Source organism: Penicillium argentinense (genome assembly GCF_028826775.1).
Source record: "Penicillium argentinense strain IBT 30761 chromosome Unknown utg000002l_segment0_segment0, whole genome shotgun sequence".
NCBI classification, from domain to species: Eukaryota; Fungi; Ascomycota; class Eurotiomycetes; order Eurotiales; family Aspergillaceae; genus Penicillium; species Penicillium argentinense.
The window spans coordinates 243,472-262,840 of record NW_026622661.1 but is presented as its reverse complement, the minus strand read 5'-3'; the positions used below and the strand labels follow the sequence as shown (position 1 = coordinate 262,840).

Here is a 19,369-nt window from a genome sequence, read left to right as displayed (position 1 = left end):
GCTAACAAAATCGCCAGTGAGAACGAAATCCGTGCACAAGCAAGGTCAACCCTGTCTTGGACTTCGGCGAAGGTGAACTTATGTCGATGAGAGCTTCAAAGTCCAGGTACTTTGATGTCTTCGGGTCATACAGCAACTAACCGGCCTGATCACTATCGTATTCTAGCTCGGGGAAGTGCTCGTCCGAGGCCAGTCTATCGCCGCCCCGGAGATTCGCAAACATACTGGAGATATGCGAGGATAGTGACTTCTTCTAATAGTACTCCTCGTCGTACTCCGCCTGGTCTTCGCGGCCGTCTTCGTACGCCTCGCGGCGCGCCTCTTGGAGCTCCTCCTCCTGGTCGGACTCGCGGTCGGATTCTGAAGTCATTAGTATCAGGTTTTAGACCGGTAGATGAATTAAAGCTTGGGTTGCATGCTACCAACAAGAAAAAGAAAAAGGAAAGGAAAGGGGTGTAACTTACCAACTTCGTGCTCAATCACCGCGCCGGCGATACCACCCAGCGCGAGACCGGCTGCACCAGCCGCCAGATACTTGCCCGCGTTGCTGGACTTCTTTTCCTCCTGCGGCTGCTCATACCCGCCGCCGTAGGACCCGCGCTCCTCGTAGCCCATCGGTGGAGGACCAGGGGGCGGCGCATAGTATCCACCAGCCGGCTCGGGCGGCGGCACGCTGCGAGACCCATCGTAGTAGCCGGAGGGTGGGCCGGGCGGCGGTCCGTAGGGTGTCTCCCACTGCGAACGACCTGTGGCATCCTCGACCCAGAATGCGCGGCGGGTGCTGGGCTCCCATTCTTGGTGCCAGCCGGCCGGGAGTGGTGGTGGTGGGTTGGCCGGGGGTCGGGCGCCCGGTGGAGGGGCACTGTATGGGCCGCGTTCGTAGGGAGGGCGTTCGTAGCCTCCCTGCGGTGGGTAGGGTTGGTCGTAGGGCCCTGGGGGCGGGCGGTTGTAGGGTTCTCCTCCGTAGTAGGCCATGGCGTGTGAGGTGGTAATGTGAGAGAGAACGGAAGTTGGGGGGAAGGGGCTGTTTTATGTTGGGTGTGGGGAGGACCCCTAAATAGGATAGGAGAGGGATTTATTACAGTGAAGGCTAATTAGTATGAGATGGTACCACCAGGCACCTGCCCTCTACTCCCTAGTCTCTGCTAGTGAGCTGGAGTGGATTTGTATATCGCCGTTCCGCCCAGAACCGAACGAAACATTCCCCCACCTCCGATCCACTTTTTAGCGCCGAACAAGCATGAACTAGGCAGAGCAATTCGTGAAACCCTTGCCGGGAGCTGTGGTTGGGACGAAGGTCAGATTGACAGCGTACGGAGGTGAGAATGAGAGTAGATTGTACTGTTGATGATCTGCGGCCGGTCGCAGCTGTGGGTCAATGACAGAAAGTGACAACCGCTCGGGGCCAGTCATTTCCCAGCTGAATGAAACGAGATGCAATCAATGCTAGGCGCCAAGGATACTACCGGCGGCCAAGAGTTGGAAGTGAACAGAATGCCATCGCAAACATGATGTGCTTTTCCATGAAGAACAGGTAAAAATGCGGAAGGAGGTCGATCTCTGGAACGATCGGCCCTTCCCGTCCCCAAAGCTTGTCTCCTACATATCAGGGGCTGAGCTGCCAGACAGTAAGGACACGACTCCTGAGGTAGACACCAGCCACGGCCAGGAAGAGCGGATGTGCCTGGTAGGGCCGTAGGGCCAGCCATGTCAGATTAAGTGCCCATGCCATGCATGCCAACACAACCCGCCGCAACCCCACTGTCGAACACGTCGACAAGCGGAGAGCCACTGTGGCTCGGTTACACAGCCACTCGGAGTGGCACACGTGGCGCAGTTACATTATCAGCGATTTCAACTGCCCGGGGGTGGACCAAAGTCCGAATCATTCCGTACCAGTCCGGAAGACGCGAAACGAGAGAAATTCAAGGGTGAATTGAGTCATAACTGCGTATCGCCAGGATTCGGAGTGAGCGCTTACAGCCCCTGAGGACCCGACAGAGAGTTACAGTGGGGAGAAAATGGATTGATCCTGGCGGTTGGATGAATTGTGGGGAAGGTGGGTTTGGTTTTACGGAGATATATTGGAATAGGAGAATGGAGAGTAGTTTAGGGGAAGGGGGAGTCGATGCTCCCCTGTGTAGCGATAGTATATTCATTTGTTGGGCATACCAACCTTGCAAAACGTGATATCACGTGAAATAAATAGTAAAAAATATTAAAAATGGAAGAAAAAAAAAAAAAAAAAAAAACTCCTACAGTGCCACGGAAGTGGAGCGAGGAGAGCAATGTCGCAACGACAGTAGTACCGCTGCAGATGGACCGATCCGGTATCGAAGAGACCGACGATTCGGGAAGCGACAGCTCCGGTTGAGTACTTGGGGTGACTAAGTCGACGTGCCGGCCAAGGGACCGGCCTCAGGGTCATTGGGGTAGAAGAACGCGCCCAGCCTGGTAGACGAGTCAGTCAATATTCAAAAGGGAAGGGGGTATAGAACACTCACGCTATGATGATGTACGCAGCCATGAGAAGGGCGCCCTCAAGGTAGTTACTCCTACCGTCGAGAACCAGGAAGTTCACGACGAAGACAGCAACGAAGAGACAGACGGTTTCAAACAGGGTGAAGTATAAGGACATGTCCTTGTCCATGATCCAGCCCAGGATGACGACAAGCGGCGTGACAAAGACAGCTACAAGTAGTAGAGTTAGTGATAAGCCCAGCTCTCCCGGGAAAAGATAAACACACCAATTTGAATACTGCTGCCGACGGAGACACCAATGGACAAATCCATCTTATTCTTCTTCGCAACGCTGACGGCCGTCACGTGCTCGGCAGCGTTGCCGACAATGGGCAAGATAATTAGACCGATGAAGGCCTCGCTGACCGGCGAGCTGGCAATCATCTCGGGAATAGCGTCAACCAGGAATTCGGCACAGATAGCAACGAGACCGGTGGACAGCAACAGCATGACGACGGCGGCAGTACGCGACATCTCTGACACCTGGGTAGGAGCAGGCTGATCCGGTGCGACAGGGTCCAGGGATTCTGTGACCCGGGCAGCGCCTCTAGCGAACTGCACGGCATTACCGACATGCGGGGAACGACTAACGCGGGCAGGCAGAGAGTTACTGCGAGCCATTCCAGGACGCTTGGGGCCCGCCCCGGGGCCGAGATGCGGCGAGTTGGCAGGGGACTGCGAGCTGAAGACCGTGTTCGACAGCAGAGAAGGAATTGGGCCGAAGGGAGACCATTTGCGCTGTGCTTCGTTCTCACCGGCACCACTCATGCCCGCGAAGTTCGGAAAAGACGCTGCGCCGGTCATCGATGGACGGGCTCCCTGAACGTTGGCTGCCTGCATCTGCGGGTTTACCTGCGCCTGAGCTTGGGCCTGGGCTTTGTCTGCGGCTTTCTCAGCTCGCTTGGACCGGTGCTTCTTGCGATGGCGTTTCGGGGGTTCGCTTTGCGCAGTACCACTACGACTGAGAGCCTGACCGAAGTCGCGAGAACGGAATTCAGTCGATGCATTGTTCAGATCGTTGTCGGCATCGTAGTGGACTTCATCATCGGCCATGGCGACGGAGTTGTTGCTGCCGATGGAGTTTCCAACGGAGCCCTGGGTCTCGTTGATCATTACTTGTTTCCTAATGGATTGCCGCGAGGCAGTTCCCTTGGAAGTCGTGCTGGTACTAGACTTGCGGCGGCGACGGTTGCTGATCGCCTGTCTGATACGCTTTGCAGTAGATCGAGACGCCGTGGTGTTGTCAGACTCGTCGCTGGAACTGGACGAAGAGTCGGAACTGTCCAGAAATTCAGCCAAGACACCGGGGTGCGACTCCTCATCGATGATGCGTTGGGGAACGCTGGCGTAGAGGTAGGCGTGCGATTTCAACTGAAAGATAATGTAGAGGATATACACGAGCAGGAGAACCACGCTTGTACCGCGGCTAACCTTGAGTGTCTCCAGGTCAGCTCTGTCGCTGTCATTGAACGAGGCGTGGAAGGCTGTTGGCAGGAGCAAAGACGAGGCGGCCAGACTGAGCACAACGGCGCTCATTTGAGTGACAGTGTTATTGTACACCTGCTCCTGGAAACGGAGTCCACCCAAGAGAAAGGCCATGCCAAGAATCAACAGCAAGTTTGCCAAGATAGAGCCAAGCAGAGAAGCTTGGACAATGCGGATTTGGTTCTTTGCGAGCGCGATGATGAAGATGATCAGTTCGACGGCGTTACCAAAGGTGACGTTAATCAGGGCACCGATCGTGTCGCCCAGACGGCTGGCCACACTCTCTGTGGCATGGCTCAGTAGACCGGCTAAGGGAATAATCGCCACGGCGTTCATCGCAAAGACAATGGCCGGGCTGAGGCCGGCTGCCTTGACGGCGATACCCACCGGTACGAAGACCAGCAGGACGTTGACCCAGCTGTGGCATAGGGCCTCCTTGGTATGCGCGGAGAAGCGGATGGTGCCATTTCGCATGCGCACTGGCAGACTGGGTTTCTCTTTGGGTTTCTCATCGGACGCGGACGCGGGCCCCGGGGGCCCTCAGGGGGTTTCACTTCAACATTGGTGTTCTCGGTGGAGGGGACCGTCTCGAGGATCTGGCTGGCGGTCCTTTTGACAGGTTGAGGGTCGCGAGAGGATGCGTGAGCTTTCGCCCACGAATTAATCCGGTCTGCAGCAACAGGAAGGGTGGTTAGCATGACGGGGTGACCTCGGCGAGGAACAGTCGTGTACTTACGCATGTATTTCAAAAAACCAGTCGTGGTATTCTAGGCAAGCACACCTAGACGGGGAGGCAGTGACGAAAGTTGGAGAGGCGGTAGAAGCTCAGGGGACAAGCAGGCTTATTTATCCGCTTGGCAGCTTGGCCGAGTTTCACGTCCGTGGATCGTCTTGGGATCGCCCTGCGCGGGTCCTGCCAACAGCGTCGGTAGGGCTGTCGATCGGCGAATGTTGACGAGGCTCTGACAGGCGCATTCCGGCCTCGTCAGCAACAATCCATCCTGATGTCACTCCCGTTGTCGACTGTGTTACTTCTAGAACACGCGTTTCTAGGATCGTCCAGGGTGCCCTCGCAGACAGCCCGGCTCCACTCGCTGTGTAGGTCCACTGATGAGCGCACGGTCTCGCCCTCTCACCTGCGGTCTCACCTTCGCTACACAAAGAACAACCCGACGCGTCTTTGTCTGCCTAGTCTCGGGTGTCTGCCGTGTCTACGCTGTGTTCTGCCGTTGTGATAGCTACCTTGAGTGCTACCTGCACGGGGGAGGGAGGAATCCCTTTTCGCCTCTCTATCTCCGGCCCACCTCCGCCCGGATCTCGTACCCAGCTATCTGATACGACGAGCCAAAGCCTCACTCGTCGCGAGCCCACTGCCAGTGCGAAGAGTGCAGCAAGCCAAGCGCACATCCCGTCTAGTGTCTTCTGCATGATGTCACGGCTAGTTATCCAGTCTGATCGTGCACGCTGTCCACTTTCACAGATTTCGAACTGGAGATCTCTTTCTGGCTGGTTCCGTGCTATTTCCGGTAACCAATTCGTTGGGGACGGGCCATTGTGACTGGCAATGGCGATGGTGAGTGGTCGACTCTCGGCGGAAAAAGTGGACGCGGCATCAAATCGGGCTGTGGCGGTGTTGTGGCGGAACAGCCACGGATTGGGAATGAGTCACGGCGTCGGTGTACAGCCCGGCCATGATAGGGCTGCAGGTGTGTTACGCCTAATTATAGATTGACATCTCTTTACCATTATCCCGAGGATCATATTAGGATAGATATGCTGCCTTCACGCGACAATTATATAGTGTACTGTAGCGAAGGCACATTGAAAGCTGCCAATCGCAGATATATTTGTCTATGCTCATTCAACCCGAATCAGGGAGATAAAACAGAAAATAAATCATACAGTTCTCCAATATGTCATACACTACTAAGCAACAATACTTGCATCATATTTGTAAGGTAAATTGAAAATGTGTTGTGATCTTTCAGAACGCATTTTGGTGTTGAAGGCCAGATACCATCTAGTATTGCGGAACAGGTACAGGGTCACCCAAAAAACCACTGTAGTGTGGCAGACAAACATGAAAGAGCAGGAATCTCGAGGTCGTTTACGCTAGTGCACCAGAGCTCGATGTCAAGCCTCAGCGGCCTCGCACTCCCGACCCACAAAGTCTCCTACCACAGCAGTATGAGCGCGCACGCCAAAAAGGTAAAGCCCAAGCCACCGCCGTTACTTGCCATCGCTGCCCAAGAACGAAAGGTGATGGAGCTTCGGGAAGAGCTCCAGCGGGCCGAAACCGATTTGACCCGCCTGAAGGAAAAGTGGATTCACGAAGACCAGGCCAAGAAGAACGCGGAAACGAAGGACCCGGATGAGCCCCAACTGCGACTTCGGTCGCGGAGATCATTGTGGAGACTTTATTCGCTGTATCACATGCAGGAGACAGATACACAGGAGGGTTCGCAGGCATCCTTGGACAATCGATATACTCCGGTGGCTGCTCCACAGTGCACGGCTATCTCTGTGTTTGGTCGCCGCTTTCTGCAGGGCTCGCGTATGCGGAAGCTCTCGCTCGTGTCGCTCTATGCGGAGGCAGGGAAAAGCCAACCAAACAAAGAGACCCACATCGACCACGAAAAAGGGTCAGACGGAGGAAGGACTCATGAATAAACCAGATTTGAGTGCTCCTTGATCGAAAATGTGTAGCATAGAGTTATAGTTCAGCACGTACCCTCACGTGACGACCGGACCATACGAATCCGTTCGTGTCTGCCGCGACAACTGCCGCCATCTCAAAAACATTCAAGAGGCCCCTGATTCCACTTTAAGGAGCCCCTGGAACCTGCATGAGTGGCAGAAGACCGATATTTCTCCCCCGTTGCCCCATCGGCACTTGGCTCGGTACGGATCGCGTCGCACGGCATCCCGATCCGAATGCGCCGCTAGTTTGAGCACCGAGAGCAATCTGCAAATTTCATCCCCTGGGGCTACTTATTTTTCGTTTCTGACTTTTGCCCCGTTCGAAGGTGCCAGCTGGATGCTGCAGGATATGCATTTGGATCGTGTTGAGCCGCCATGGTGTCCAAGGATTCGGAACTTCAAGCCAAGAGGAACAGGTAGCTATGCCAAGAGATATGATTCGTGAGACATGCTGACATGACAATAGGTGGATCAGCCCTCAAAAATGGTGGGAATACCTCGATCTGGACTCCCACAGTGTCTTGATGATGCTGAAAGGAGCGCTGGCTCCAACCATTACCATCGCCATGTATGCGACTCCGTAATCGCATGGCCTGGTTAAATACTCACAAGTACCAGATACCAGAGCAATGCGATCTCAGACATCACATCGACAATCGGGTACCTGTCGGCCCTGATCTCTGTCCTCTCGCAGGGCCTGATGCCTCGAGCAAAGTTCATGAAGATCATGTTCTTCGACCTGCTCTCTACGTGTGTCTCTGCCTCTCTTTGCTGTCTCGCTGTTTTCTGTGCTGTCAAGGCGAGAGAGCATACTACGTCACCGGATGCGAGTGAGGCTGTTCGAACGGGTTATAATAGCGATGCCTGCGCCGTATCGGCCATTTGGCTAATCTTCATGATTTGGTACGATGGCCCAATTCGAGAACATCAAGATGGATCTTCACGCTAATGATAACGCAGGGGTGCTAACTCCCTCCGCGCACTGAAGCCAATGGAGCTGCAAGACCCAATGGTTGCATTTTCTATCTTCGCCTCTGTCACAATTACCCGCGCCGGCATGTTCACCTCCCTAGCAGAGGGACTCGAGTTCGTCTCCCGCCTGCTGAAAGGATTCATGATCGGCTTCGCCATCGCGACCGGTGTCTCACTCTTGATTTTACCAATTACGAGTCGAGATAATGTCTTCCACGATGTGAGAGTACGTCGACGCCGTCGAAGGGGTTCTCCAATCGCAAATTGCGCTCGCAGACTGTACAGCGGCCGGCGGGATCTTCAGCAGGGGCTTTCTTCACTATGCACGGCCCGCCCTGGGCCGTAATATGCAGAGTGCGGACGCGGATGCAGACGCGGATGCAGGCACCGGGGTGAATCAGGGTCCCGCGGGACAGAGCGAGACAGATCTGCAGTCGAAGGTTAAGGCGCTGCAGGGGTCTGTGACGAAGCTCAATGGATTGCACATCAAGTTGCACGCTGATGTGTTCTACTCTAGAGACGAGATCGCGTGGGGGAAACTGTCAGCCGTGGATCTGAGTGATATCGCCTCGCTTTTCCGGTCTCTTCTGCTCCCTCTCTCTGGAATGTCCATGTTGCCGGAGATTCTGGAGATGATCGTCAAGAATGGGAGCCCGCGTGAGGGTCCCTTTCTCCAAAAGAGCCGGAATCAGGATCGTGCGGATCGCGCTGATCTAGGGGAAATTTCGAATGAGATGGTGAAAGTGGTGGAGACGCACCACGCGCGGCTCCTGGATGCTGCTTGTCTGGTTCGTCTTGGCTTGGAGCATTTTTTGCTCGCCCTGGAGCTTATTTCGGCTAAGCATTTGGCCAAGAAAAAGACGCATCGTGGGGTGCTGGACTGGGACGAGGAAGCAAGGGGGGAAAGGTTGTGTCCTGGCCAGAGCACGTTTACGTCACGCTTTGAGGGGGAGTTGCATGCTTATTACTCGCGGAGGAAACAGCTGCCCGAGGCGCTGGCGAGCCTCGAGGCATTTTCCGAGAAACATGTTGAAGGGGAGAGTGTTTTCTCTACGGATCCGGATGTGCGACAGGAATTCTTCTTGATTCTGTACATGGGTCATTTACAGGATGATTTGCTGTCGGCCACGCTGAGATTGGTTCCTTTTGCGGAGAGGAAGGTGCAGGATGGGACGATGGCGCGCGGCAGGTTGATTTTTCCGAAGCCAAAGTCTGTGAGAGAATGGTTATCCTTGAACATCGGCAAGAAGGATGGCCAAAGCCCGTCGGCTAGCAGACAGTCCTCGCATTTTGACCCTTCAAATATCCTTCGCGATGAACTATCGACTGGGTTTCCTGACCCGGAACATCTGCCACCAGAAAAAGCCTGGGAGAAGGGGAGTATTATTCTGCGTAAGATTTCTCACTCGCTCAAGTCGGATCAGAGCACGTTTGGATTCCGTGTGGCGGCGGCTTCGTTCTCGGTTGGCATTCTTGCCTACCTGCACCAGACACAGGACTTTTTCATTCGACAGCGATGCATCTGGGCAATGATCGTCATTGTCATCGAGATGAACCCGACCAGTGGACAGACCATGTTCGGATTTGTCGTCCGTATAGCGGCAACTGTCATTTCGCTTGCTCTGAGTCTGATCGTATGGTATATCGTTGACGGAAAGACGGCTGGTGTGATTGTGTTTCTGTACCTTGCTAACGTTTTCGAGGTATGTCCTGCACTACAGATGACCAGGGCTCACGCTAACGCATTCATAGTACTATTTCTACGTGAAAGTACCTCAATACTTCGGAGCAGCGGTCATCTCCATCGTCACACTAGACGTCATTGTCGGCTACGAACTGCAAGTGAAAAAGATTGGGGTAACTGCAGCAGAGTCGAACGGACAACCCTACTACCAAATCTACCTCTTCGGACCATACAAACTAGCTGCCGTCGCGGCCGGCTGCGCCATCTCATTCTTCTGGGTGATCTTCCCCTACCCGATCACAGCAAAATCGCAACTGCGCAAGCTCCTCGGCCGCAGTCTCTTTATCCTCGCCAAGTTCTATAGCTGCATGCACACAACCATCGAGCTCTGGTTTACCGGAGACCTGGGAAATGCAGACGACAAGACATCACCAGGCCACCAGCTCCTCGTCTCCCGACACAAGATCTTCAAAGAGGAAATGATGCTTCTGACCGAACTGCGAATGCACAGTCTTTTCAGCATATTCGAGCCGCCGATCGGGGGTAAATTCCCAAAGCAGATCTACGATAATATCATCGGCGAGATTCAGCAGATTCTGACGAGTATGTCGCTGATGGCGCATACCACACAAGGTCTGGATACCCTTGCTATAGAGTCGGAGCATTCGGGTCATGACGGTAATGAGCAGTGGATGGCGAGGTTGGCGGAGATAGCGCTCAAGTCGGCGGACTTCAATTCGCATCGCATCACGTCATTGCTATGCCATCTTTCAGCTGCTATCATGAACTCGCAGCCCCTGCCTCCGTACCTGTCCACGCCGGATTCGTTCCCACTTGCGCGGCAGATGCAGAAGATTGATGATGAGTTGTTGAGTATTCGACATATTGAGGATCCTGCTTTTTCGGCCTTTGTCTCGCTTGAGGTACTGAGATCTGTTGTTAGCTTCAGCTTGCAGGATCTCATTGGGTAAGTTTGCCCCAACATTTCTCAGAATCTTGCGTGACAAATAATTATTTGCAGTAATGTGAAAAAGCTTGTTGGGGAGCTGAACTTTGACTTTGATATTCGACATACTCAACGCCACGCCGAGTCCGCACAGCTGCTACACCATAACGAAGAACATGACTGATATAGGAAGGTTCATTACCACCAATAAGAATATAATTTCTAGACATCCAACCAATTCTATCGACCAGTGCCCTGCAATATCAATCAGAGCAACTTGAACTTAGCCGCAACACCCATACAAACAACCATAAACGCAACAAAGCAACCAACGATCGTAAAAAACCACCCAAGCCCATCATCATTCTGCCCGGGGACCTCAACATTCATTCCCCACATACCCGTCACCAAATGACACGGCACAAAAATCGTCGCAATGACAGTAACCTTACTCAACGCCGAATTGATGGTCAAACTAACTCTCAAATTCGTCGCACTCAGTTGCGCCAGACAGTTCCCCTGCGACCGACCAATGATTTCATCAATATGGCCCAGCGTCGACAAAGTTGTGATCAGATGGTCCTGCACATCGCCCAGGTACATCAATAACTCGCCGTCCGGAAACACGGGCAGTCGATCCGGTGCTTGGCACCGCTTCACGAAGCCGTTTAGCACGTCGACTTTCCCGTGCAGGCAGCGGATGATGTGCGTGATTTTCTTGCGGAGGGCATCGACGGATGGGATTAGAGCTTTTACGTCGTCGATTCGTGCGATGAAGACTTGGTCTTCGATTGCTTCGGATTCTTGCTCGACTGCGCGTGTGTAGGGCTCGAAGCAGTCGACGATGTCGTCGCTGATACAGAGTTAGTTTGACTTTCTTGGAAAAGTTTGGGGTCGGGGTGACGTACATCAATGCATAGCAGATCCAGTCACTGGACAGGATCAGCGGATCGTGCATCTTTCGAATCCGTTCCCGCACGCGGGTAATGTGTTGGCAGCCGCTCGGCGAGAAGGTCACAACTCCGTACTGGAAAACCAGGATGTAGATCTCCGCCGGATGAGGGAAACCAGGACGTTCAGCTTCTTCTTTCGGATTATCCACCAGCGTCTGGAACGAGATCAGGTAGTAGTTCTTGAAGACCTCGACCTTTTCTCTCGGCTCGTGGATGACGATGTCCTCGGCCGTCAGCGGGTGGATGGAGAGCGCCTGCGCTACCTGCGAGACGTCTTCTTCAGTGGCATCGCGGACATCGAACCACCAGACGGGTCGAGACGGGTCCGGACGCTGCTTCGTCTTTTCTTGGAAGATGTGGTCCAAGTTTCCGGACGGAAACAGTCCGTCCCAGGTTGGCGAGCTGATGGTGTTCTGGGTTTCAGAAGAAAAAAAGCTGAATCTTTCTTCGGACCGGTGGTGGTCCTTCTTTTCAGGGAGTGCCATGGCCGTGTCCAGGTGGTGCCATTAGTTGGATGGAATGAGAGCGCTGGGGTGCGCTTTCTTCAGGTCAACAGGGAGCTCAGCCCATTCTAGTTTTGTTCTTGGTGGCTTGGTGTTCCTTCTCGTGGAGATGGTGGGCTGCTCAGTGCTTTGCATAGGTGTTGTGGAGTGAAATTGCCTGGATGGAGGGCGAAAATGCTTTCACGGCCTTAGTAAGAGTCACTGGCCCCCTGTCCCCCTCCCCAGGCTTTCCAGCCCTACCCGCCGACCCACCGGTCCTGGTGGATGCAAATGTGGCCAATCGTGGTGGGTGGTGGAGGAGAGGCAGCGTGGCAGGGCGTTCGGAGGGTGGCCGGGGCAGAGTTTGAATCCGGGTGTCGGCACCTCGACTTGTACCTTGGCACCAGGCAGGTGGATTTCCCAGCGGGTGAGGTGGTTCTTGGGTCGTCCATTCTGCTGGAATTGTGCTGAATTGGGATCTAGAGGGAAACGGTATAACAAGAAAATGGTTGAGAGGAGATATGGGAGATTCTGCTGGTACATATTAAGTACTAGTATGTAGTGAACGTCGCTGAATAATGACAAGAAGAAGAGAGAAAGACATTGCCAAGGTACCAAAACTCCAGCTATTGCATCTGAACCGAGGTCGTTGATCCGTGACTCCGTCTATGCCAAGTGCACTGCCAGTAGAAAGTCAGACTGCATGCATGCACCCTCAACAAGTGATACAGGCAGGGGCGTCCGTACCTTGAAGTGTGTTTCAGATGTATCAATAAATCATTTCTCATCGTCGACTGACTCCTCTTCCAGACCCATGATTTCTAGATAGGTCTTGCGCAACTTGGGGTATGCCAGAATAAAAAAGACGACGACAGCCAGCAGGACGAGAAAAGTGGGCAGGAACATAAAGGTGAAGAGCACAAGGCTCAGGCCGAGAGTGGCATTCTGGCGGACAGTCGGGCGCGCCATGGATCCGTGTGGCCCTGCCATTGCAGTATGGGGTATGCTCGACCATTCAACTGCCAGAAAGGTACGCAGTCCTGTCGAGGGAGGTATATGCGAGAGACCGGCCCCTTCAATCAGGAACGGTCGGTTTGGTCAATGGATCAGCGAGGATACCTGGACAGGCGCGGAGACGGACGATTGGAATGTCGTCGATCGCGGATCCCCATATATATTGGGATGGGCCAACCGTTGGGATGTCAATTGAAACTGTAGTGAATCTTGATGCCTGCCTCGAAGGCGGTGCTAGTGCGGATTGGGCGTAGCGGCAGTTCGGCGCGAGCTTTACCGATCGGCCGGTTATGCCGAGCTGCCGTCATCGTCTTGGCCTGATTTCTTCAATCAATGCCTGCCAAGCTTGGAATTTGGGTGCTAAATTGTTCGACTCCGCCGACTACGACTTTTCTTTCTGCCGTGACTTGTTTGGCACATCCGGGGCTTCCGCCCTAATTTCTTCGGAATACTACGTGCATCCATACACGGGGGAATCGTCCAATGTTGCCTGGAGGAATGAATGCCCGTGCTTGGCGCTTGGCGCAGGCAGCAGTTTTTTACTCGAATTTTGACGTCGCATTCCAGCAATCTTGGAACTAGAGATGCATAACATGCAGCCCTGGAATCATCAATCCCTGCTGCGATCCTCTTGGTTCCCTTTTCTGAGTATTTAATATTTAGGCCATGTGTAATATTTGGTGTGAATATACTAGTGTTCACCGCCAGGTTGAGTTGGCTGCAAGGCTGAGTGGGGCCGTAACACGTACCGCATCGTGCGGTGTTGGCCCTCGTTCATTCGACCAGCCCTGCGAGGCAAGGAACATATTATCAGCACTCTGCAATCTGTGGGGAGATACAAGGATCAGTAGAAAGAATATTTTAAAGGTGTTATTGTCTCACTCGTAATCGCCAGAGACCAGATCGTGCTCATTACCTAGGTAAGGCTAAGAACAGGTACCACGTCACCGTCAACCCTGTAGGGCTGAAGGTGGAGAAGAAAGCAATCAACAGGTTTCGCCGGGCAATTTCCAGAAATAAATGGAAGAAAAGTGTATATGTAGTTGCGCTAGTCATCATATGAGTGTCCATCATCATCTTCGATGATCGTCTCCTATTTTCTTCCAGAACTCCCCCCTGCCCCTATCGCCCATCTTAGCGCCATGGTGGAACCCCTCTAGCGCTCCTCCCCACACTCTTCTCTTCTCCCATCTCACCGTCTTTTTCACTCTTCTCCCCTCATTACCCCAACTTGCTCTCCATGTCTTGGCTCGCGGGCACCACCACTGCCCATACCGCCGAAAATGACAACCTGGGCATCGACTGGGTGCTGCAGTATGAATTCGGCGAGCTCGGTATGTCCCCTCCCCAGCTGACCACAGCTGCTGCAGTGCTGACGGACCATCGCAGATCAACCGCACGCTATCTCCGAGTTCCGCACGCTCATGACCGATCTGACCGAAGCTGGTCTTCGCGTGCAGGTGCGTCATGGCCATGGACAGGCTCTCCTTGTGTGCATTCGCGTCCCACGGGATCATCTGGGGAAGATGGTACATCAGTCGAGGTGAGTGTCCCACAGCCCGCGGAGTGGGCATTGAATACAACAGGATTCATCGTGCTAACGTCTTACCCTACAGAATCAAAGATTGGATGTACGCCATCACACATACTCTTCCCGACGGCGACCACATCTCCGCTACCGCAGAAACCCCCGCCGAAGAGATTCGCTCAGTTTATCACGCCGTCACATGGGCCAAAGAACTAGGTGGTGCGGGCATTACACCAAACTTCGGAAAATGGAAGAATGTCACGGCGTCATTCCCGCTACATGATCAAGATGCCTGCTCGGAGATGCTGAAGCAGTGGAGTCGGAAGACAGTTCTGACCATCCAGGATCTGGACTCAATCCGATCGTTATTTGGAGAGAAGGTAAGCGTGGCATCTTATCTAGGTAATCTGAAAGCTGGGACAAATACTCATTCTTCCAGGTCGCATTCTATTTCGCCTTCATCCAGTGCTATTCACTCGCCCTCGTTGTCCCAGCCGCACTAGGCATCATCGGCTGGCTATATTTCGGCCCATATTCGATTTTATACGGCTCCGCACTATCCGTGTGGTGTATATGCTTCGTGGAATACTGGAAAGTCCGCGAATTTGATCTGTCGCATCGCTGGGGTGTGCGTGGGTGCGGCGTGTTGAAGGTCAATCGCCCCCAGTATAAATGGGAGAAGGAGATCAAGGATCCCATCACCGGCCAGGTCACTCACGTGTTTCCCGGATGGAAACAATTTATGCGTCAGTTGTTGCTCATCCCCTTTGCTTCAGTCGCGGCGGTCGCTCTGGGCAGCTTGATCGTCATCACGTTCGCGTCGGAGGTTTTCATCTCCGAGGTTTATAGTGGTCGCTTCCAGGGCTTCCTAGAATTCGTCCCGACTATCCTCTTTTCGCTCTCCCTGCCTTTCATTACTTCGCTGTTGACCAGAATTGCGACTCGTCTGACTGAGTATGAGAACTATCGTTCTGCGGATCTCTACGATCTCGCGCAGACGCAAAAGTCCTTTGTGATGAACTTTATCACTTCTTTCCTTCCGACCATCTTGACGGCATACATCTACGTCCCCTTCGGCAAGTCGATTGTCCCTCATCTCGATATTATCAAGCGCGCCGGCCTCAACATCGAAATGGCACACAAGGACTTTCAGGTGGACGGTTCTCGTTTCCAGCAAGAAGTCATCTATCTCTCCATGACCGCCCAGATCTTCAACTTCTGCGAGGAAATCATCCTCCCCTTCGCCAAGAAAAAACTGTACCAGAAATGGCGCAACTATCAAGACCGCAAGGCTGGTCTCACCCGCCAGCGTAGCTTTTCCAAAGCCACCGATCTGTTGCTGCTCGACCCGCCCGGCGAAACATCCTTCCTGCAACGTCTGCGCAGCGAGGCGGATTCGGACAGATACGAGGTTGAAGAGGATATCCTCGAGATGTGCGTGCAATTCGGATATCTCGCTCTCTTCGGCGTCGCCTGGCCGCTCGTCCCGCTTGGATTCCTCCTCAACAACTGGCTCGAGGTCCGCGGTGACTTCTTCAAGTTGACGCGAGAGAACCAACGTCCACCACCGATTCGTGCTGACTCCATCGGTCCTTGTCTGCTTGGCCTCGACTTCCTCGCTTGGATGGGCACCCTCTCGACTGCGGCGATTGTCCATCTCTACCGCGGCGACATGTCCGAAGTGCATCTCTCCTCGCTGCTTTTGACCGTCTTCATCGCCGAACAGGCCTACCTTGCCATCCGCTTCACGGCCGCAACTGCCATGCAGAAAATCTTCGCGGAAACGCTCTCCCAAGAAGAAGCCTGTCGCCACGCGGTCCGGAAGAACTTCTTCGACATGAGCCGAAATCTCCGCAATGGACGATCTGTCTCCCCTGAATCCCCCGGTGCCCGCGTGCGCCAACGTGTCCGGTTCCATGAGCGCGTTAATGTCTACGAGTCTGGGACGGATACCGCTGTCTCGGACGGATCGCCTTCACCTAGTAATGAGAAGGTGCAGGATGATGTGCTGAAGGGATCAGATCGCGAGGCTGCGTTCTGGAATGCACATTCGTATGATACAGCGGACGCTGGCGTCAAGCTGATTCGGGCGCTTAGTGAAAGTGATATTAACAGTGTGGATGGAAAAAGTGCCAAGCGGGCGTAGTTTTTCTTTTCCAATCATTTTTGCATAGCATTATTGGTTGAGTTTTGTTGTTTTTCTTAGCATTTTTGCATTGATTTGTTTGGCTCTATGAATAGCTTAGCGTTGCATAATCTCTTTTCCTGGCTGCCTGCTGGTGGAGTCGTGTTTTGTAGGCTACGCGAGGAGGATACGTGCTACAACAGTAGTAGTCTAGTACATCGTAGGGACTAATCCTGCTAGGGATGCCTTCACGCAGAATTGATCCACGACGTGGCTTCTAAATATGTAAACAATCCCTGCCAATATTCCGCTAGTGAAGTACTTACATACACTAGTAGTTGCGTAGGGCTGAAGGATCGCCGGGTCAGCCCTACGAGGCGCGCCCCACCGCGGAGTCCCTGACCGTCCCTTCTTTCGTTCTTCCCTCCGCACCTCCCGCCTCTCCCTTCTCTTCCCCCTTGCAACGGCCACTTGTCTCAGGCCGACATGTGAAACTTGTATTGTCCTTGCAGTCTGACTCGAAAATGGCGACGCCCGCAGACTCTTCCGACACCCTCATCACTCCTCCTTCCGCAACACACCCGAAACAGCCGCCAGCCATGCTCGACTGTGAACATGAGCTATCAAGCCTCGACTCACCACTCCCCGTCCCCAAGCTAGCCCGTGAAGCGAGCGACATCACCTGGCAGGAATCCCTCGAATCGTCCAAAGACCAGGTCCTGCTTGTCCGTCGCCGCGGCCTGTTCCGCCTGCTCCACCAGCAACAGTTTAAGAACTCGCTCCTCGCGAGCGTGGGCTACCTGGAGCTAGCGAACGCGGGCGACTTTGCTGCCAATGTCTGGAATGAAATTCCAGTTCCGACGTTTGCGGCGATCCTGATGGGGATTGGGGGTGCGTTGGCGCTGGGAATGGTGTTTGTGGCTATTCAGGATTTTAGGCTGAGTTGGCGGAATGTGAGGCTGCTTCGGGAGGAGAGGGAGCATCTCACCCGTCTTCAACGGTATCATGCGAAGAATGTTGAAATTACGCGGTTGTTGGGATCGCGGCTCGGCGTTCTTTTTCGCGAATTGGGGACAGAAATTGTTGATCGGATTGTTATGGATGTGTTGATGGGCTCCGGCTCGATTCTTGTCGGTGTTGGGACTCTGATGGCTATCGGTGGTGCCGATCATCATGTTTACCAAGCTAGTAATTTGCTCTCTGGGTATATCGGAAATGCCCTGGCGGCGCTCTTTGGTTTGGCGAATGCCATCTGGTCGGTATATCTGATTCGACGGTTTACACTGCATGATGCTGCGGTGAAGGCTCGCGAGCCGAGCGATGAGATTCGACGAAGGTTGCATACGCGATTTCGTCGGTTCCAATGGCATGCCGCCGTCAATGGGCTTAATGGACTCGTTGCTGGTGCTGCGTCGATGGTGACGGCGGAGCGGTGGTGGGGATATTGTGTGCTCATCCCCTGCATCATCTCACTCGTTCTGTGTAACTATTTCTGGCGGAAGAAGCTGGGCTACGGCCGTCCGATCCTCGACCACGCTTCCGTTGCCCGCATGCAACTGACGCCTCTCCTCGAAGATCTCGAGTACGCCATCGCCATGCAGCGGGGTCTATCGGAGCCGGAAAATTCACTCTCGCAAACCATCGTCCAGCGGGACTCGCTTCCTTCTATATTGCAGTTTATCGTGCGCAATCGCATGCTGGAAACATACTGTGACTCTTTAGCCCGCGATAAAAAGACCCGACACATCCTCCAGCAGTTACCCACCTCCCCAGCTGACGAAACCATCGCCATCACCCACGACGTCCTCCTGCAACTTTCTGCGAAAGATTTGAATTCGGTTGCAATGTTGCACCATGCACAGAAGTTCATCTGTAAAGAGGGTGTGACCACATTTACACATCGCGAGCGTCATCTTTTAGAACTACTCGGCTTTGCTGTCTGGCGGGATCAGACGACGGCCGCGAATGCTCGATAGAAGCATCTTGTCTTTAATAAAACTTAAGAGTTGGATTCCTACACTGATCCAAGGATCGAGTATTTGGGCGACTGGTCGCCTGCTTGGCATCCTTGCAGTGTGCAAGTTAGAGATGCTGGTCATTTAAATTCATTTATTTTCAGGATTCTCTATGTTGTTCATAGCCAATCGTAATTTATCTGTCTGAAATGCATCACAATACCTTACGATCGGATTTAGCTGTCCAGGCCCGGGCAGTCTTCGCTCGTCTCCGAGGTGATGGAATCATAAGGAGAGGGATCAGTCCAGATGATGTTGAAGCTAAGCGACCGTAGTTTAATCAGTACTCTCCTTGCCACCGGCCATTACAAGGGTTAGGGGCTTACCTATCATCAGGATAATCCGGCGCATCATCATCCCCCAACTTCTTAATAATATCCGTCAACGCATCATGCTCCCAGCAGATCAAAATATTACCAGAGCCATCGTAATCTTTCACAACATCTTCGACACACTTGGAATCATCCCGGTCGCAGGAAGTGTCAACAGTCAACCCGAGGTCCGAGGCGAGCGGCTCGACGGTGTCGAGGGGACGTTGGCGGCCTCCATCTGTTCTAATTAGCATGAGCTCGAAGCAAAGCAAATCAGACGAATCCCAATGTTGGATGGTTGTACCGCTTTTCGGCGTCTGTGCCATGATATGCCCAATGTTGTAGGAAGAGCTGGCCCCGAATACATTCCGCAGACACTGTGCGCGCTGCTCGCCTTGTGCATTCAGTCCGTCGCCGTCGTCGGGCTTTTCGCCGTGGCGAATAAGGTAGACGGTTGGGTCGGCGAGTGCGAGAGTCGCAGCTGCGAGGATGTAAAGGTGCTTGACCATTGCGACTTGTGTAACTTGATTGCGGTGGTAAAGTGTTGATTGAGATGCTCGGTGTCGAGGAATATTTATACTTCGCCCATGCTGGCCTGTCGGAGTTAAGCCACGACACTCCCTACCCCCAGTTT

The 19,369-nt window shown here is 53.5% G+C and overlaps 8 protein-coding genes across 8 annotated transcripts; 3 read left to right on the top strand and 5 right to left on the bottom strand.

The window, feature by feature from the left end:
- Nucleotides 1–253: 253 nt before the first annotated feature.
- Nucleotides 254–975, bottom strand: N7532_000995 (WW domain protein; the record flags this gene model as incomplete). Its single annotated transcript, XM_056613489.1, has 2 exons — nucleotides 254–360; nucleotides 465–975. 2 exons carry the CDS (start codon nucleotides 973–975, stop codon nucleotides 254–256), a joined length of 618 nt encoding a protein of 205 aa, XP_056478530.1.
- A 1,412-nt stretch (nucleotides 976–2,387) lies between these two features.
- On the bottom strand, nucleotides 2,388–4,479 carry N7532_000994 (uncharacterized protein; the record flags this gene model as incomplete). Its single annotated transcript, XM_056613488.1, has 3 exons — nucleotides 2,388–2,451; nucleotides 2,505–2,691; nucleotides 2,748–4,479. The coding sequence occupies 3 exons, from the start codon at nucleotides 4,477–4,479 to the stop codon at nucleotides 2,388–2,390; spliced, it is 1,983 nt and encodes a 660-aa protein (XP_056478529.1).
- Nucleotides 4,480–6,135: 1,656 nt separating this feature from the next.
- On the top strand, nucleotides 6,136–10,491 carry N7532_000993 (aromatic acid exporter family protein; the record flags this gene model as incomplete). The annotated part of the gene is made up of 7 exons (XM_056613487.1): nucleotides 6,136–6,647; nucleotides 7,172–7,273; nucleotides 7,324–7,608; nucleotides 7,666–7,903; nucleotides 8,031–9,380; nucleotides 9,430–10,328; nucleotides 10,383–10,491. The coding sequence occupies 7 exons, from the start codon at nucleotides 6,136–6,138 to the stop codon at nucleotides 10,489–10,491; spliced, it is 3,495 nt and encodes a 1,164-aa protein (XP_056478528.1).
- An 83-nt stretch (nucleotides 10,492–10,574) lies between these two features.
- On the bottom strand, nucleotides 10,575–11,745 carry N7532_000992 (magnesium transporter CorA family protein; the record flags this gene model as incomplete). Its single annotated transcript, XM_056613486.1, has 2 exons — nucleotides 10,575–11,160; nucleotides 11,216–11,745. The coding sequence occupies 2 exons, from the start codon at nucleotides 11,743–11,745 to the stop codon at nucleotides 10,575–10,577; spliced, it is 1,116 nt and encodes a 371-aa protein (XP_056478527.1).
- Nucleotides 11,746–12,519: 774 nt separating this feature from the next.
- Nucleotides 12,520–12,732, bottom strand: N7532_000991 (uncharacterized protein; the record flags this gene model as incomplete). Its single annotated transcript, XM_056613485.1, has 1 exon — nucleotides 12,520–12,732. The coding sequence occupies one exon, from the start codon at nucleotides 12,730–12,732 to the stop codon at nucleotides 12,520–12,522; it is 213 nt and encodes a 70-aa protein (XP_056478526.1).
- A 1,264-nt stretch (nucleotides 12,733–13,996) lies between these two features.
- Nucleotides 13,997–16,430, top strand: N7532_000990 (anoctamin family protein; the record flags this gene model as incomplete). The annotated part of the gene is made up of 4 exons (XM_056613484.1): nucleotides 13,997–14,090; nucleotides 14,146–14,299; nucleotides 14,373–14,664; nucleotides 14,724–16,430. 4 exons carry the CDS (start codon nucleotides 13,997–13,999, stop codon nucleotides 16,428–16,430), a joined length of 2,247 nt encoding a protein of 748 aa, XP_056478525.1.
- Nucleotides 16,431–16,933: 503 nt separating this feature from the next.
- Nucleotides 16,934–18,385, top strand: N7532_000989 (uncharacterized protein; the record flags this gene model as incomplete). Its single annotated transcript, XM_056613483.1, has 1 exon — nucleotides 16,934–18,385. One exon carries the CDS (start codon nucleotides 16,934–16,936, stop codon nucleotides 18,383–18,385), a length of 1,452 nt encoding a protein of 483 aa, XP_056478524.1.
- A 215-nt stretch (nucleotides 18,386–18,600) lies between these two features.
- N7532_000988 (uncharacterized protein) lies at nucleotides 18,601–19,244 on the bottom strand (the record flags this gene model as incomplete). Its single annotated transcript, XM_056613482.1, has 2 exons — nucleotides 18,601–18,685; nucleotides 18,751–19,244. 2 exons carry the CDS (start codon nucleotides 19,242–19,244, stop codon nucleotides 18,601–18,603), a joined length of 579 nt encoding a protein of 192 aa, XP_056478523.1.
- Nucleotides 19,245–19,369: the final 125 nt, after the last annotated feature.